This window comes from Onychostoma macrolepis, chromosome 17 (assembly GCF_012432095.1).
Source record: "Onychostoma macrolepis isolate SWU-2019 chromosome 17, ASM1243209v1, whole genome shotgun sequence".
Classification (NCBI taxonomy): Eukaryota; Metazoa; Chordata; class Actinopteri; order Cypriniformes; family Cyprinidae; genus Onychostoma; species Onychostoma macrolepis.
The window spans coordinates 12,660,089-12,679,023 of NC_081171.1; the positions used below are offsets into that span (position 1 = coordinate 12,660,089).

The following is an 18,935-nucleotide window of genomic DNA, read 5'->3' on the forward strand; positions in this document are numbered from 1 at the left end:
GGATACATATCTAGGCCTATAAATCCATCTATCTATCTAATCTATATATCTATCTATCTGTCTATGTAAAGGTCAAAATGGCCACTAGAGGGCGCACAAACACAAGCCTTTATGGGTTTAAACCAGGATATGTAATAAGAATAAATCAATTTAACAGCTAAACATCTGCAATATTGCCAATTTGATAATTGTTATACTCTTTATGTATGCTTGGAAATTCAGTAATCTGATATAAATTCTGAGTATCCACAGCTTAAAAAAAAGTGGATACTAAAAAAGTGTAATATGATACTAGTATATTGTTATTTAAAATCCAAAGGAGACCTCCTTGAGTAAACTTTCTTTTTTTGCAAAAAGGATGCATTCCACCTTAAATTCATACATTTAGAGAATGCAGACTCCTGGCCTTTCATGTCTCAGCATTCATCAATTAAAAATGTCTGCTGTGTTATTTCCTGAGTATAACATGAAGGCCGGATTTTATTCATTAAGATGCATTATTAGTCATTGCATTAAAATTAATGAGCTTAATTCTGTCAGTGTCTAAGTGATGAAAAGGAACACATTTGGGAGAAAAGTTAATTATTAACCACACTCTTCAAATACATATAAAACAAATGATGTGCTCACTGGGTTCCTGAAAAAAAAAAAAAAAACTGAAAAAACTGCTTGTGCTTTTTTTTTTTTTTGGAAATACTTTGAACAATCATGGAGCTTTTCAGTGCACTATACCATTACTGCAGAAAAAAATATATTGCGGTATCTATTAACATGTTTGACTATTTTTAAAGGGAGTTCCTCAGTGAATAGACTGTGAAACCTAAAACCAAAACCAGAAAAAATGCAGCTCGACACGTAAGCAGCAGCCATTCACAAACACTGTATGTCTCTCTATGACAGAATAGTGCAGCTTTTCAGACTTTAAAGCTTCTTTAAATTAGTAAAAACTATTTGACCTATAAATTCTTGCACTACTGCAAATCATTTTGCACTATACGCTACAGGTTAAAATGATTTATAGAGTTAACATGAAATGGTACATTTCATAACATCATAATTAATATTTTCATAAAATAAAATATAAAATGTGTATTAATTATTTGCTGTTAGGCAAACGACAACACAAACAAATCAATCAGTCAGTCAGTCAGTCATGCACTTCAAGTGATGCACAATCACTTCAACCACCAATTACATCTGATTGGCATAGATTAATTTAATTACAAATGTCACTGAATCTGTGGTCATTTGGATGATTCAACAGCATGCAGAACTTTGCAACTTGAACATAAATTATATTTGACTATTAATGTGGAATTGTTACATATATTGTTGTTTTTGCAAAATCTGTTTGCACTGTCAGTTGTTACCAGAATTTGCTATTTGTGTTTTTATTTGTCGTTTGTAAAATGTTTTTGTTGACAGTGTTTTCTGTCTGTAATTTCTGCAGACCTAGTAAAAATTTCACGTTAATTGGCAACTTGGTGATTTCAGGTTAATTGGCAACTAGTCATTCAGAGGGAATGAATGTTGGTGTGGATCACACAGACTCAGCGGTGTGGACATAAACCAATCACAAAGCGAGAACTTCTTGAGCGAGACGCACGAGCGCATGAACGTGGGTCATTCCACGCGCTCAGCACCGGGAACGGACGCAGTTTTTCCAACTCGCCAACATGGGACAGAGCTGGAAATCGGACCGATCACTCATAAAGAGTATTCTAAAACAAGGTAACTGGCCATTATGAAGCGCCTTGATCAGATGCGATATTAACGGATATGATTTTAGAGATGGAAAACGGCACAAACCACACGCAGGACCGCGCGCACGGAGCGCAGGAGCGAGAGGATGGAGACGGGCAGAACAGCGTGCGCGCTCTGCTGGGTTTTGTGCTCTTCCTCCTCATCGTCTCCACGCTGCTCGGGAACACGCTGGTGTGCGCCGCCGTGGTCAAATTTAGGCACCTGCGCTCCAAAGTAACCAACTTTTTTGTCATTTCTCTGGCCGTTTCGGATCTCTTCGTAGCCGTCCTGGTGATGCCGTGGGAGGCGATATCTGCGGTGGCGGGCACTTGGCTCTTCGGCCGGTTTTGTGGCATCTGGATCGCCTTTGACATCATGTGCTCCACCGCGTCCATCCTCAACCTGTGCATCATCAGCGTGGACCGCTACTGGGCCATCGCGAGTCCGTTCCGCTACGAGCGCAAGATGACCCACCGGGTGGCTTTCATGATGATCGGAGTGGCGTGGACCCTGTCCATCCTCATCTCTTTTATCCCGGTCCAGCTCAATTGGCACATGGCTGAGGACGATGAGGAGGGCGCAGCGGGCAACGGCACCGACTACAGCGACAACTGCAAAGCCAACCTGAACCGGACGTATGCCATCTCGTCTTCGCTGATAAGTTTCTACATCCCCGTGATCATCATGATCGCCACGTACACGAGGATATTCCGTATTGCGCAAACACAGATCCGCAGGATCTCCTCTTTGGAGAGGGCAGCGGAGCACGCGCAAAACCACCACCAGTCCAACGACTGCTCCAACGAGAACTCGCTGAAAACCACTTTCAAGAAAGAGACCAAAGTTTTAAAAACCCTCTCGATCATTATGGGGGTGTTTGTGTTCTGCTGGCTGCCGTTTTTCGTGCTTAACTGCATGGTGCCCTTCTGCCAGTGCGTTAGCGACACTACCTTCACCATCTTCGTTTGGTTCGGTTGGGCCAATTCCTCCCTCAATCCCGTCATTTACGCGTTTAACGCGGACTTCAGGAAGGCGTTCTCCTCGATTTTGGGTTGCAATAAAATTTTCCCCAGCACCACAGTGGAGACTGTGAATTTCAGTAACGAGCTGGTGTCTTATCATCACGACACGACGCTTCAGAAGGAAGCGCAACCGCTGGCCGTTCAGATGCCGAACCCTCGGGAGGAGCCGAGTCTCCCGTTCGATAAGGACTCGGTTACCTCGAACGTGTCCCGGAATCACAAAAACATGCTCTTACCCAACATCGGACAGTTTGAGTGCGACGGGGAGATTTCCCTGGACACCATCACGCCATTCACCTCCACGGGACTCATGGAGTGCGAGGGAATCCCAGGTCAAATCATTACTGAATGACTCAGGGGGTTAGGGGGGTAACCGAGGCTTTTACCTCCTCAAATGAAGCCAAAACGAATTATTAGTGGTATTACAAAGCACGTCGAACAGGTTTAATGCTACATATCAAAAAGGAAATAATTTCAAAGAACTTTTTTAGTTACCAAAAAGTATGGCTTTTTTGCCTGCCACAAAAAACAACAAAAAAAACGTTTGGGGTCAGTTCGCTAAGGTGGTAACCATAGCAACAGGAAATGTTACACCGTCGAAACAAATACTGTTTTTATCGCGACACATTTTTTACAAACGTTAAACGAAGATTTGCGCCAGACAAACCTAAATATCCCTACAAATTATCCTCCTGAAAGTCACAGTTAAGCACACTAAAGACTTTTAAAGCGAATTGATTCACTCTTCGATTGCTGCTTGAGGATTAGCTAATAAACTCAAAACCTACAGGAATGCATAAAGTGGGCCTCATGACCCTTATTGACCTCAGTGGTTTTCTTAAAAGAAAATGCATCCTATTTTATTGTTATTTTAAGCATTATTAATTAAATTAATTTGTTTCTATCCTGTTCATTTGTTCACCTGCCATGTACATGTACAGTAAAATATGGAATTCGGTATGACTAATTGTATATTATATATTATGTGTGTTTTAATGTGAGAAATGTCAATTTGCTGACAACTTTTGCAAATTATGTAGCTTTCGTCCATGCAGACAGGATAAGAACAATCTCTTTGCACCTTTCTGTCTACGGCTTTTACATGAAAATCTCCTATACTCTAGATTTGTCAAAGTAGCCAACTTTCCTTAGATCACAGCTCTGCACACTGTTGGCATTCTCTCATGAGGTGCCACCTGGGATGCTTTTAATAGCAGCTAGTGAATTGAGATCCAAGCTAGTTCTTGTCTGCTTTTCCTTCACTCTCCAGTCCATATGCTTAATTCATATTTATCTACAAAACTAATTTCCAGCCTTAGAAAGCGTGAAAAATGCTATTTCAGTCAAAGGTCTAATCCTCTTTATGCATTCAAGAGTTACAGATTACACACAAAGCATTAGATTTTAGATTCATATATCTAAAATCTCTGCAATACTTTTCAGAGTTGACATATCCAGGTTAAGGTTATTGATTCTGACCATATAAAACCGTTTGGGAATTTCTCATAAATATAATTTTTAACACTTTGATCATTTGTCTTCATGAAGTACATTTAAAGGTGATATATTCTGAGGTCATGTAATAAGATATTTTACACTGGTTGAATTGTTAACAGGACAACCAGGTCGTTCCAGAGGTAGAATGATTTATGTCTCAGCTCCTCCCTGTTTCTAACCTACTTCATGTCGGATTGCATTATGTGATGAATAGACACAGGTTTCTCGAGGTAAAATGCACAAACACGAATTTGGCATTAAGACGGTAGCAGCTGAAATCTCATCCTTAGATCCTGTTGCGTAAAACTGATCGTGTTGTATAATCATTGCATCGACTTATTAAGCTGATATTGTTTTGCTGGTCTATTCAGCCCAGCCTCCATGAACAAGCAAGGAAACAATGAGATCATTAAATGTAATGTATAGGCAGCTCAGAAATTAAGTTTAAAAAGCGAACAAACAACATCAGCATATCGATAAGTCATAAAATCTATAATGATGAATATTTATTTTGGGCACTGTCTGTCTCTTATCGGTACATGTTTTATTATAGATGTTTTCAAATTTGTAAGAAAAATTAAATCTCAAGAGGAGGATGTGCTTTGTTTCTTTTATTCCTTGGCTCAGAAATATAATACATGACTTTTTCATCACAGACTAAAAAGGTTCTACATGGTCACTCACATGGTACAGCGAACTAAAGGAAGATATCAGACTCATGGTAATACCTATGACACTAATTTTAAGCAATTTTCCAGCAACTTATTTTTTATATGTGAGAGTGACAGAGTGGACCTGTGCAGAGATGAAGCCATTTCTGTTGCTTTGCCTTCCATGTCATCCTGCTTTCACTCAGAAATTCTTCAGCCTTGTGAGAGTATTCAAAAGCTCTTCAAAACAAATTGAAAAGAGAGAAAAAAATATTGATAAAAAGATGCTGCTCTTAGTGTCACCTGGCTCAGGAAGCGTTTCATCTTCTCAGAACAAAGGCTTTGAGTCGCACTGCAACCCCAATCTGGCCCGACCTACTGAGACCCCTAAAAAAACCCAATGGCCCTGCCAACCGGCCAGAACACACAGCTGTGTCACATCACAGTGCACTGTGAATAAAAGCAATTACATTTTATACTAATGCTTTTCAAAGACACAAAATTAATCTTTGAATTATTTAGAATCCTCATCAAAATATGTCAAACAATATACTCCCAAACTAGCCTAACAGAGTTGTTTGAATTAACTATTTTATACTGAATGCTGCTAATTTGTCAAAGAAGCTCCCAGCATGCATTGGAGCATACGTACATTTCAGAAGTAACTGCTTAAGGATTATTCTTTTGTTGTTTGCTGTCTTTAATCATGTTGTGACTCTTCATGACTCTTAAAATGATTGCACAGGTTATCTTTGATTTAAAAGATATTTTAGAATTCCTAATTGATAACTTTCTGAACAAAATGTTTTTAGTGGATTTGATAAGAATTTAATGGCTAAATAACACATTTTGCATTTATTGATCCAACAAATTCAAATTGCCTAAACAAAACAGGGACTATTCATTTTTAATAATTTCATTTATTAATAATTTACCTTTCTCAACAGTTCCCTTTTTGCAAGGAGTGTTTGTAAGAATGTATATAGCCTATATGTGAAACTGAAGTGAAAGTGAGGTAACACCCATACTCAGAATTCATGCTTTGCATTTAACCCATCCAAAGTGCACACACACAGCAGTGAACATACACCCGGAGCAGTGGACAGCCATTTATGCTGCGGCGCCTGAGGAGCAGTTGGGGGTTCGGTGCCTTTGGTTCGGGAACCTCAGTCATGGTACTGAGGGTGGAGAGAGCACTTTTACTCCCCCCACCTGCCGGCCTGAGACTTGAACTCACAACTCTCTAACCATTAGGCCACGAGGCACGACTTCCCCCATATGTGTGCGTTTTAATGGAGTCTCTTATGCTCATCACGGGAAAGAAAGAGAAAAAAAAAAAAAAGTAATATTGTGAAATATTATTGCAATTTCTAGTATTGGTTTCCTGTTTTAATACAATTTAAATTTATTTCTATGATGCAGCACAGCACTGAATTTTCATCAGACATTACTCCAGTTTTCAGCGTCACATGATCCTTCAGAAATCGTTCTAATATGCTGATTTATTATCAGTGTTGAAACTGTTGAATCAGAATCAGGAAAGAGCTTTTATTGCCAAGTATCCTTGCGCATACAAGGAATTTATTTTAGTGTCATAAGCTTCCAGTTCACAGAGACAACAATGACACACAGACAATAAAAAGAAGATGAGAATTAAAAAAAAAAAAAAAAAAAAAAACCACACATACAGGTGCATCTCAAATTAGAATGTTGTGGAAAAGTTCATTTTCCCTTCAGTTTTGTCTTCAGCAAGTGAAATGCATGCTCAATCGGATTCAGGTCAGGTGATTGACTTGGCCATTGCATAACAGTCCACTTCTTTCCCTTCAAAAACTCTTTGGTTGCTTTTGCAGTATGCTTTGGGTCATTGTCCATCTGCACTGTGAAGCGCCGTCCAATGAGTTCTGAAGCATTTGGCTGAATATGAGCAGATAATATTGCCCGAAACACTTCAGAATTCATCCTGCTGCTTTTGTCAGCACTCACATCATCAATAAATACAAGAGAACCAGTTCCACTGGCAGCCATACATACCCACACCATGACACTACCACCACCACCATCTTCACTGATGAGGTGGTATGCTTAGGATCATGAGCAGTTCCTTTCCTTCTCCATACTCTTCTCTTCCCATCACTCTGATACAAGTTGATCTTGGTCTCATCTATCCATAGGATGTTGTTCCAGAACTGTGAAGGCTTTTTTAGATGTCGTTTGGCAAACTCTAATCTGGCCTTCCTGTTTTTGAGGCTCACCAATGGTTTACATCTTGTGGTGAACCCTCTGTATTCACTCTGGTGAAGTCTTCTCTTGATTGTTGACTTTGACACACATACACCTACCTCCTGGAGAGTGTTCTTGATCTGGCCAACTGTTGTGAAGAGTGTTTTCTTCACCAGGGAAAGAATTCTTCGGTCATCCACCACAGTTGTTTTCTGTGGTCTTCCGGGTCTTTTGGTGTTGCTGAGCTCACCGGTGCATTCCTTCTTTTTAAGAATGTTCCAAACAGTTGTTTTGGCCACGCCTAATGTTTTTTCTATCTCTCTGATGGGTTTGTTTTGTTTTTTTCAGCCTAATGATGGCTTGCTTCACTGATAGTGACAGCTCTTTGGATCTCATCTTGACAGTTGACAGCAAAAGATTCCAAATGCAAATAGCACACTTGAAATGAACTCTGGACCTTTTATCTGCTCATTGTAATTGGGATAATGAGGGAATAACACACACCTGGCCATGGAACAGCTGAGAAGCCAATTGTCCCATTACTTTTGGTCCCTTAACAAGTGGGAGGCACATATGCAAACTGTTGTAATTCCTCAAATTAAAGCTGACAGTCTGCAGTTAAAGCGCATCTTGTTCCTTCAGCTCATCTGCATTTTTTGGTCTTGTTTCTCATTTTCCTCTTGACAATGGTTCAGGTCTGGTGAGTTTGCTGGCCAGTCAAGCACAGTAACACCATGGTCATTTAACCAACTTTTGGTGCTTTTGGCAGTGTGGGCAGGTGCCAAATCCTGTTGGAAAATTAAATCAGCATCTTTAAAAAGCTGGTCAGCAGAAGGAAGCATGAAGTGCTCCAAAATGTCTTGGTAAACGGGTGCAGTGACATTGGTTTTCAAAAAACACAATGGACCAACACCAGCAGATGACATTGCACCCCAAATCATCACACACTGTGGAAACTTCACTGGACTTCAAGCAACTTGGGCTATGAGCTTCTCCACCCTTCCTCCAGACTCTAGGACCGAGAGAACCACAGCCTTATGAGGATTGTCAAGCAAAATCGATTCAAGAATTTGGGTGAACTTCACAAGGAATGGACTGAGGCTGGGGTTAAGGCATCAAGAGCCACCACACACTCAAGGAATTTGGCTACAGTTGTCGTATTCCTCTTGTTAAGCCACTCCTGAACCACAGACAATGTCAGAGGCTTCTTACCTGGGCTAAGGAGAAGAAGAACTGGACTGTTGCCCAGTGGTCCAAAGCCCTCTATTCAGATGAGAGCAAGTTTTGTATTTCATTTGGCGACGTTTTTTTTACTTTTCTGTGCCTTGACAGTGTAATTTACTTGGCAGAGTAATTTACTTGGCAGTCAACGGGACAGTCACAAACCTCCCGGTTTTCATCCGAAATATCTTTGTGTTCCAAGCTTTTACGGGTTTGGAACAACATGGGGTAAATGATTAATGACAAAATTTTCATTTTGGGGTGGAGTATCCCTTTAAGTCCTGTTGTCTTGGGTTTCTTTGGAACAGGGATGATGGTGGAGCATTTGAAGCAGGAAGGGACTTCACACAACTCCAGAGATCTATTGAAGATCTGTATGAAGATGGGGGGCCAGCTGGTCAGCACAGGTTTTCAAGCAGGCTGGTGTCACACCATCTGGGCCTGGTGCCTTCCTTCTCTTGTTCTTCCTGAAGACCTGGCACACATCATCTTCACTGATCTGAAGTACAGGAGTGAGGGGTTGCTGGAGGTGTAAACGGTTGTGTAGAGAGATGGTCAGGACGGGTGTGGGGGGTTTCAAATCTACAATAAATCTCATTCAGGTCTTCAGCAAGTTGTTGATTCACCTCAGTGCTGGGTGAATCAATCAAATTGTGCTGCTTAATATATTTTATGTGACCCTGGACCACAAAACCAGTCTTAAGTGTCAATTTTTGAAAATTGAGATTTATACATCACATGAAAGCTGAATAAATAAGCTTTCCATTGATATATGGTTTGTTAGGATTGGACAATATTTGGCCGAGATACAACTATTTGAATATCTGGAATCTGAGAGTGCAAAAAAATCTAAATATTGAGAAAATTGCCTTTAAAGTTGTCCAAATTAAGTTCTTAGCAAGGCATATTACTAATCAAAAATGAAGTTTTGATATATTTACAGTAGGAAATTTACAAAATATCTTCATGGAACATGATCTCTACTTGATATCTTGATAACTTAATATCCTAATGATTTTTGGCATAAAAGAAAAATCGATCATTTTGAACCATACAATGTATTTTTGGCTATTGCTACAAATATACCCTAGCGACTTAAAGGGTTAGTTCGCCCATTTAAGACATGAAGTTGTATGCAATCCTTACCAGCACTATAGTGCATACACACTGACCCACCCTTTAGTCACCTCCTGGTCAGAGTTCTGGCCGCTGGAAGTTTTCAAGATAGTACTCCCGGTTAGTTTCGGGGCCTCAAAACTGTGCGTTTTACGTGAAAAATTATTTGCGTTTCAAAGCTTGATTAATTTACATCACAAAAACACGCCTGACAAAATTCATACCTCAGTTTTAATCGGCACTATTTTCTTTCCATTTCTATCAATCCGCGCTGCTGTCAACGTCAACAGTGCGCACGTTCAGATCAGCTGTTCCATAGTGTTTATGTCGAATGACAACGACATAAAAAGTAGAAAATGAACAATGGTGCGAACTTGTAAATTCCCAGGCTGTGACCACAAGAATGTGCCGGGATCACCGTTCAGATTCCATCGTTTTCCAGTTTCGGATATAGCTACGAGACAGCTTTGGCTGGTTGCCATCGGCTACTCTGCGGAGCTAAAATATCGAGAATCAAGGATTTCCGTGTGTGCAGTGCTCACTTCAGCGAAGACGATTACATCCCCAACCAAGGAGGAAAAAGAAAAAAAATGATTTTAAAGAGTTTTGCTGTACCAGTACCACGGGTAAGCTCTATTTACTAACTTTATGATCCAATGTCTAAACTGTACGGTAAACAAGCTGAAAATTACTTTCATCATCATCTGTTCTGTCTGACATTGTGCTAAAATTGGTTTCGTCATCAGAAGTTTCGTAGTCAGACATGTTGTCAGCGAGTCGCGCTATCAACAGCTGATCTGAACGTGCGCACTGTTGACGCTGACAGCAGCGCCGGATTGATAGAAATGGAAAGAAAATAGTGCCGATTAAAACTGAGGTATGAATTTTGTCAGGCGTGTTTTTGTGATGTAAATTAATCAAGCTTTGAAACGCAAATAATTTTTCACGAAAACGCACTGCTTTGAGGCCCCGGAAACCAACCGGGAGTACTATCTTGAAAAACTTCCAGCGGCCAGAACTCTGACCAGGGAGGTGACTAAAGGGTGGGTCAGTGTGTATGCACTATAGTGCTGGTAAGGATTGCATACAACTTCATGTCTTAAATGGGCGAACTAACCCTTTAAGACTGGTTTTGTGGTCCAGGGTCTCATATATATATATATATATATATATATTAGTGCTGTCAATCGATTAAAGAAATTAACTAATTAATCGCATGTTTTTCTGAAATTAATCACGATTAATCCCACCTAACATTAACGTTTTTAAATATACTTTTATATTACAATAATTTCACATTCAATCTTCAAATGAATGTACAAACAACAAAGACAGTATATTTGTTTAATGGCATCTTTTTTTAATGACTGAAGGACAGTGTCACTGACACCAATACTACTGATTTCTCTATAAAACTGCTCTTAGGACTGTAGACTATATACTATAGCTATATATAGACTATGATCTATAGCCATTCAACATTACAGTATAATTGAGAGCTATCAATTTTAACATTTATTAGACTTTAAAAAAATAACTTCTAATTTAAGTGAACTTAATACAATCTTCACATAAACCCATTATAATAAATGTCATATTTACCTGTGTCCTTCAGCAGAAATATACAGAAATTGAAATTGAAGTTATTAAACACTAAATTCTAAATTAAACACAGATGAATCCTTAAAGCTATATAAAAGTTATTGATTTCCTCTTTTTTTTTCTTTTGTCCTGTAACGAACAGACATCACAGCAGCTGGTTATTAGGTTGTTTTGGCTGCTATTTCATCAAGAGCTGTCGCTGCTGAACATAGCGCGGATCTGACACACATCATATTTTCTCTTAACTCTCTTCACCTTTTCTGACCCACTTCAGGTCTTAAAGTCTCTATTAATGAGCTGACGAGTTGAATCGGGTGTGTTAGATGAGGGAGACAGTGCTGGGCTGCTCCAGGACACTTTTGAAAACCATTTTAGAGACATGTTCATAAATGTGACTCATATAAAAAATATTACATGCATGCACAGTTTTAAGGCAGCTTTAATCGCCTTTTTGGTAACTTCATGACTTAACTGACCGCGACATTGCATGCACGTAGTTTATTTCCCGCTTTGATATGAAGGAATACAGGCTATGGCCAGCGCCTTTGTGCGTGCAATGGAAGAGCGCGAGCCCAGTACCGTTTCCGCTCTCGTTTGACTCGCGCCTGGCGCTGAAGTGAAGTGGAGCGCGCGTCTGTAAGGTCTCCCGTTTGGTGTGGTCGTAAAGACGTTCCGCGACTGAACAAAAGCACTTCTTGTCAAGAGAAAAAGTGACAGAAGCAGCAGTTTTGAGTGGGGTGGCCAACCGTAGCCCCGCCCCTGCGTTAATTGCGTTAAATATTTTTAACGCGTTAAACTGAAAAAAATTAATCGCCTACGTTAACGCGCTAATTTTTACACCAATATATATATATATATATATATATATATATTTATTTGGAACCTGTGATACTTTTTTCTTTGATGAATAAAGAGTTAAAAAGAACAGCATTTATTCAAAATAGAAATGTTTTCTAATAAAACAAGTGTTTACTATCACTTTTTATCCATTTAACACATCCTTGCTGAATAAAAGTATTAATTTCTTTAAAAAAGAAAAAAAAAATTTACTGACCCCAAACTTTTGAATAGTATATTGTGTATTGTAACACAAATTGTCTACTTTAAATAAATAAACTTTAAATATTTTTTAACAAAAAATATTAAACAGCACAACTGTTTCCAACATCGATTATAAATCAGCATATTAGATTGGTTTCTAAAGGATCATGTGACACTGAAGACTGGAGTATTGATGCTAAAACTTCAGCTTTGTTTCACAGGAATAAATTACATTTTGAAGTGCACTAATTAACATTTGAAATGGATCAAAACCTTTCATCAAAGTTGTCCTAAAACCTAAATCCAAAATGCATTCTTGTCTCAGGACAACTTTGATTAACTTTTTTGAGCCACTTCAAATGCTGACTACTATATATTAAAATGGAAAAAAGTTATTTCAAATTTCAATAATATTTCACAAAATTACATTTTTACTGTATTTTTGATCAAATATATACAGCCTTGATGACCATAAGAAACTTCTTTATAAAACATTAAAAATCTTACTGATCCCAAATTTTTAAATGGCAGTATGTCATAATATATATAAGTGTTAACAATAAATGCTGGGGAAAAATCTGTTAGGGTTACCTCAAAATATTCATAAGCCATATATAAAAACATAGCTAAGTAAGTAAGTGTGTGTGTGTGTGTGTGTGTAACTGCGCCAAGGCTGTAAGTTAAGCCACCTACAGTAAGAACTGGCAAGCACCTGCTTTTGATGCAACAAAACAAACACCAATTCTAAGAAAGATGCTATAAAATGTTATGATCTTAGTGAAACAAAGATGATATTTCAATTCTGATCAGTCATTAATGCAGCAGTACACTGCAGTCTGTGGTAGTGCTTCCAATTAGCTTGTACAATCTCCAGCACTCATGCACAGACCTCTCGGACATGCAGGAACCGCAGATGAAATGAATAAGTGGAGAAAAGGCAGATGAATAATGAGAAGTTAAAATGCCACATGAATCATAGACAGGTTCATGAAAGTAGAGGTCGCAGGCCGGAGAAAGGAAACAGTGCAAGAGACAGAGACAGAATCTTAATATACTTTCATTAAATGTGATTTGCTTGTCACATTCCTTCACAAAACATAAAAATGAATATGATAAACATTACAAAAATAAAGATACATAGAGGCAGTATGATTTCTTTCTGCAGTTGTAGTCCCAAACTGCTCATTACAAATGAATATGTGGTTTCAAATCAGGAAAGAGCCAGATTCTGCACTAGCAATTTCATGTGAGAGACTCTTCTGAAAACGGAGACAGAGAAGAAATCTGCAGAATGATGATGGCCACACTCACCAAGCATTCTGATGTAAAGTCAATACATTTCAAACAGCTTTTGTCAGTTTTTGAGAAAAAAATTATGTCACATATCAATGTTTGAATGAGCTTATAGGAAATCTGTAAAAATAAAAAGGTGATGTGTTGCATTTTAAGGGGAAATCCAGGGTCACTAAAACATAACCTGATACCACTAACCTATAAAAATATAAATATGTATTTATGCAGCCAGTGTAGTCATGCATGAAAAAGACTGACACATTCCCACAGCCTAAGTTGTGGCTTACTGACCCGAACTGTTCTGAAATCGATTAAGATCAGCACACAGTGGAAAAGGATTTCACCTTTGTTATTAATACTGAATGTGACTTTATGAATGAAAGATGAGTGGCACAGATAGTCAAACCACCCACTGTGTTTATGCTGCAAATAGAAGAGTTTGATTTGAAATTCAATATCATGCCCCATTTCAGTCAGTTTCTCTGCAAGAGGCCACTACACACAGCATCTGCAGCGGATCATTAAGGCCAACAGAGAATTAAAAGAGCGAGACAGAGAGATTCTTTCCTCAAGTGGGTATGAAAAAAGACGCAAATATTGAAATAATCCTCATTTATATTGTAATCATCATTCTGAAACACAGCGGCCATATTCCTGCTGTGTGAAAAGCCTCCTTACATGTGCAAAAACAATTGCTGTAATGACCAACTTGCTTTTTTCCCTATGGTAAAGACACACGACCTTGCTGTTAATTTAACTCAAAATGCATTGCCCGTGAACAAACAAACCACAAAACCTCAAACTACCTTTTCCCAGAGAGCTTATGTATGATTGAGCAAAGTAAATCCCACGTTGTTGTCTCAAGGAATTTTTTAATCAAGTTGCCAAACAATTGCAGTCCTGAGACACATTTCTGATCGGTGCCCCACTTTCTATTAATTCTGCAGTGTTTGTTGAGGATACAAAAAAACATTATCTGTAGTTTTTGGAGGCAAGCGATGTGCAAAATTTATGTGCTTCAGTGCTTCATCACATAAAAATGGTAGCAACTCGTTAAAAAGTGCCTTTAAAACACTGAAGAAAGAAATCTCATTCAGTGTAGCAAATGGTTTTTCTAAAAATGGAAAATACATAAACAAATATCTGAGAATAAAATAGCAAACTGCATTGGACTCAGTACAGCGATGAACAGATGGCGAGTGCAATCTTACACAGAGCTATCCCAGAATTTTTTTTTTTTATGGAAGTGCAATAATATTAGTAGTGTTATATTACCTTGGCAGTTTATTTAATATATAAAAATATGTCTAAAATATTTGTAATATTTGTAGTAGTATAACAATATTACTTGTATACTGTAAAAACTGCAGGTGAATTCTATTTGGGGGAGGGAGTAACCTTTTAATGCATTATTGAATTAAACAATTCTTTAAAAATGAGAACAAAATTGTTTATGCTTGTGAAATAAAGGGATGTTTGTATCTTAGAAAATCAATTACAAAAACACATTTTAATATTTGTATATTATGACCATTATAATCTAACTTAATGAATTGTGTTCAGTTCAAGATGGCAGTTCAGGCCAGGTACATTAAGGTTATGTTACTGACGTGTAAAAGAGAGAGTGAAAGGTTGTGGAGCAGGCTTTAGATAGCCGGGAGGCTTTCAATCCTCTGGGTCTGCTTTCCTCAAGAGCCTCATCAAAATTGCAATCACCCAGCGGCTTCCATCTTTTCGTTAGTGTGTAAATCAGACCTTTAGAGGAAAATTTGTCTCTTTTTATCTGTCACTCCTACCCCTCTCTCATTTTTTTTCTCCATCTCTCCTGCCTTAATTCTGTTCCCACCTTAGTTCAGTTCAAATGGCTTTATTATAATCTCACATTATTTCCAAGGCTTTTACATTTGTATGTCATTTTATAACAATAATCCAGTGAGATAGTGTGTGTAGCATGTGCAGTGGGGCGCTTTTTCAAAAATGGGATGAGAAAATAATTGACAGAGTTATATTTAATTCATATTTATACACACACATTTATAAATACAGGTGAAAAGTCATGTGACAGTAGGCCTCATAAGCCTGTGAATGGCTGGTACTCTGTCAATGAAATCTTTTTTGGTGGACAAATAAATTACAAAGTAAACAACTCACCCAAACAGACTTCACCAGTTTTGCTCACAATCAAATCTAAATGCACTTTAAATAACTATGTGTTAGCTGTTTTTGTGCTCACTCTGAATGGTTGCGACAACTTTGCACCACCACTTTGCATGTGTGCTTCATTACATATGGATCTTTTTTTACCAAACTAGTTTTGCAATACAGAAGTAAGAGCAGAATAAATGGCATGTGAGGTACTCAGGACTCCAGAGATAATATTATAAAAAAAAATTATTTTTTTTTTTTTAAAACTTGCATTTTTTAAAAATTGCATATTGACTATTGACAAAAGGAGGGATGTCAAAGTCACTCTCGTAGCAGCTGTATTAGGAACCCCCTTGACTAAGTTTTTTAATTAATGTTCAGGCAAGGTGAAGTCTAGTATTCTAAATGCATTAAATAATTAAAAATATCTTTCTGAAATGATGTCTTGCTAATTAGGGCACAAATGCATCATAAAAAAATCCATTCCATATACCTTTAACCCAGAAACCATGTTTTTGTGCGTGTGTGTGTGTGTGTGTGTGTGTGTGTCAGGGGCGTATCTTGCCTATATTTCCAACTCAAAAGTAAACATGCATATAATGTAGGTATTTTTAAATTGTTATTTTGTAAACACGTAATATAGTCTCACTTGCGCAAGTCTCTTTTTTCAGTAAAATCTACTAAATATAAAGTGTTTGTGCATCCTGCCAGTGTGTTTATTTTGAACACATTTGCATCAAAGCAGTGGGTGAATAATTCACTGCTTGATTTACTTAATAAAAGCATACTCCGAGAATGAGTTGACATTATTTTGAAGCACCTTTATTTTTAAGAGTGTAGTGCATTATTTTCAATTTGTACAACTTTAGCACAAAAAATAAACATAGCCCAGCCCTTACAATTAATCAACTTGCAATCTGGTTGCCATGATAACCTCACACACTTGCTGCTGATGTATGTAATAATAGTAAAATCACTGACTTGAATATGGCACACAGAGTGTGAATTTGTAGGTTTATATAGTACACTGTAAAAACAATTTCGTAAAATTTACGGTAAAAAACCAGCAGCTGTGGTTGCCGGAATTCTACCGTAAAAAAAATACGTTAACAACATTTTAGGTTTTACGGTTTTAACTTAAATTTACAGTTAAATACCGTAATTTCATTAACTGATATAATGTTAATATACAAACCTATTGAAATACTGAAATCTGTTTTGTACCTTTGAAATACACTGATAACCACCAAATGCAGGTGGTGATGAGAAAGTCACATGATGAACCAAAGCCCAACACAAGCAGCTTTTAAATAATAACATATATAGAAGGTGCACAGTGTCATTCACACAAGCACTAAACACCATCATGGTGAGACTCATTAAACTGAAATACGCAATAAACATTAAAATGTAACAACATTAGATGTAACATACAACGCTAATAAACATAATTGATAAGAAAAAATCTAAAAAGAAACAGTTATTTCAAAGAAAAAACATCAAATTCAAACAAAATTTGAAATGCAACGCAGGGAATTCTGGGAACGTCAGTTTATGTTTTTTTCTCTGTAAATTTTACAGGAACTTACCGTTAATCATTTAACAGGTTTTAACTGAAGCATTTTCACAGTTTTTTACCGTTAAAATCACGGTCATTTTTTTACAGTGTAAAGTGAAAACCTGACTAACCAAATCAACTAGCTCGGTTTGAAGTCTGTGTTCTACTAATTGAGAAACTGCTTTATCAGTTCTAGCGCCTGAACTGATTGGCAGTCACTTCAGGTTTCCTTCCTCCACTTTCAGGATAATGTCTGTTATTATTGAAACTTTGAGGGGGTGTCTGAATTCTGCCCTACACAGGAGAAAACCTAGCCAATTGGCCAGTAGAGTTATTATCTGAACACACACTGTCAGAAAAGTGATTGTGTTCCACATGTAATTTTAACTTATTACACTGCTGGAAGTGTTACAACAAAACCAGATCAACAGTTTGTTTGATTTTAAGGGCCTTTCCACATTTAATCAACCTGCCATGTGGTCGAATCAAACTGACAGTTCAAGGTCCAACACTCAAGAAACATGACAAAAACCAGACTTGAGAGACACATCACGCTGCGATTATAATGCGCTGTCCTGTCTAATCAAAAACAGTATTGAAAACTGTACCACCTAAAATATAGCAAAAACTAAACAGCTAAACTGCATCATTGCGTTTTTTAATGTTGTTGTTATTTTTATTATTATTATTATGAAGTTGGAAAGAATTTAAGGAGGCTGGTTAAAAAAACAAAGAAATATCAGTCAAGTGATGAGATATAGTAAAGGTTTTATTGCGTAATGAATAGGCTTGAGCCGGATTATGTATAAAATAAAATCTGTTTTTTAATAATTAAAGTGTTATTCCAAAAATTATTCTCCACTATCATTTTATATATATCTCATAGGACTACAGCAGGGTTTTTTTTTAAAACCACTAAAAACCACTGAAAGGGTGTTGAAAGCTCAGTCTGAACAATGTTTCCAAGGTGATTAAATAAAGAACTCACTCAAAGTTATTCCTTACATTCTCTGTTTTTAAGGAGAAATTCTCTATAAACATTGAAATGGTAGTCTATAGTCTACTACATTGCCATTGAAAAAAATATGACACAGGATCTGCATTGTTAATATTCGAAACCCTGTGTGTGATCGTGATGGTGCCTGCAAAACAGGTTTTTCTCTGAAAAACAAGCTTCTTGTCCTGAAACTAAACTTGATATATTGGTGTGTAATGCTGAGACTTTTTCACATTATCCTTGGGTCGGGTCACACATGTACTAGATCCAGAGGCGTGCCACTCTGTGTTAATACTAGGTCATTTCAACAACCCTAATGACCCTCTCTCTCTCTACTGAGACACATCATTATGTGGCTGTCTGAGAGAGCAAGTAACTCAATCACTCAGTCACAACAGGCTAAAGGGCGGCTCTATCAACAAGTCAATCTAGCTGCCCTCTTTTATCCACAAAAGATCGATATGGCACAATGACCATGTCACCGAAAGCATGAGTGTTAGCCTGCACACATAACTTGCTGGTATGTAGTACTACAACCAACTAACTGTGTATCGTTACTCTCCGCAAGCAACACCGAGCACCTACAGCTTTATTCACTAATTAGCTTTGTAGCCATGACAACGGCAGCGTTGCTCCCAGAGGACTGTTGTTGGCGTAATAAATCGAGTCATGTTTGTGTGTGTGCATGTGTGTGTGTGTATGGGGGTGTGTAATTATCACCATTTGACTTTTGTTAGCAGCACTCTTGCTCTCGCTCTCTTAGCGCTTTAATTAGTCATCAGTTTGGCAGTCAAAGTTTCTTCAGGTGCATCGTAGAGAAATCTACA

General features: G+C 37.8%; 1 protein-coding gene across 1 annotated transcript; it reads left to right on the top strand.

The window, feature by feature from the left end:
* The first annotated feature begins 1,726 nt into the window (after window positions 1-1,726).
* On the top strand, window positions 1,727-3,547 carry LOC131523296 (D(1C) dopamine receptor). The gene has a single exon (XM_058749582.1). It carries the CDS (start codon window positions 1,780-1,782, stop codon window positions 3,115-3,117), a length of 1,338 nt encoding a protein of 445 aa, XP_058605565.1. The 5' UTR covers window positions 1,727-1,779; the 3' UTR covers window positions 3,118-3,547.
* Window positions 3,548-18,935: the final 15,388 nt, after the last annotated feature.

Coding starts and splice junctions, on each gene's coding strand:
- LOC131523296 (XM_058749582.1), top strand. CDS start 1,780: ATGATTTTAGAGATGGAAAACGGCACAAACCACACGCAGGACCGCGCG.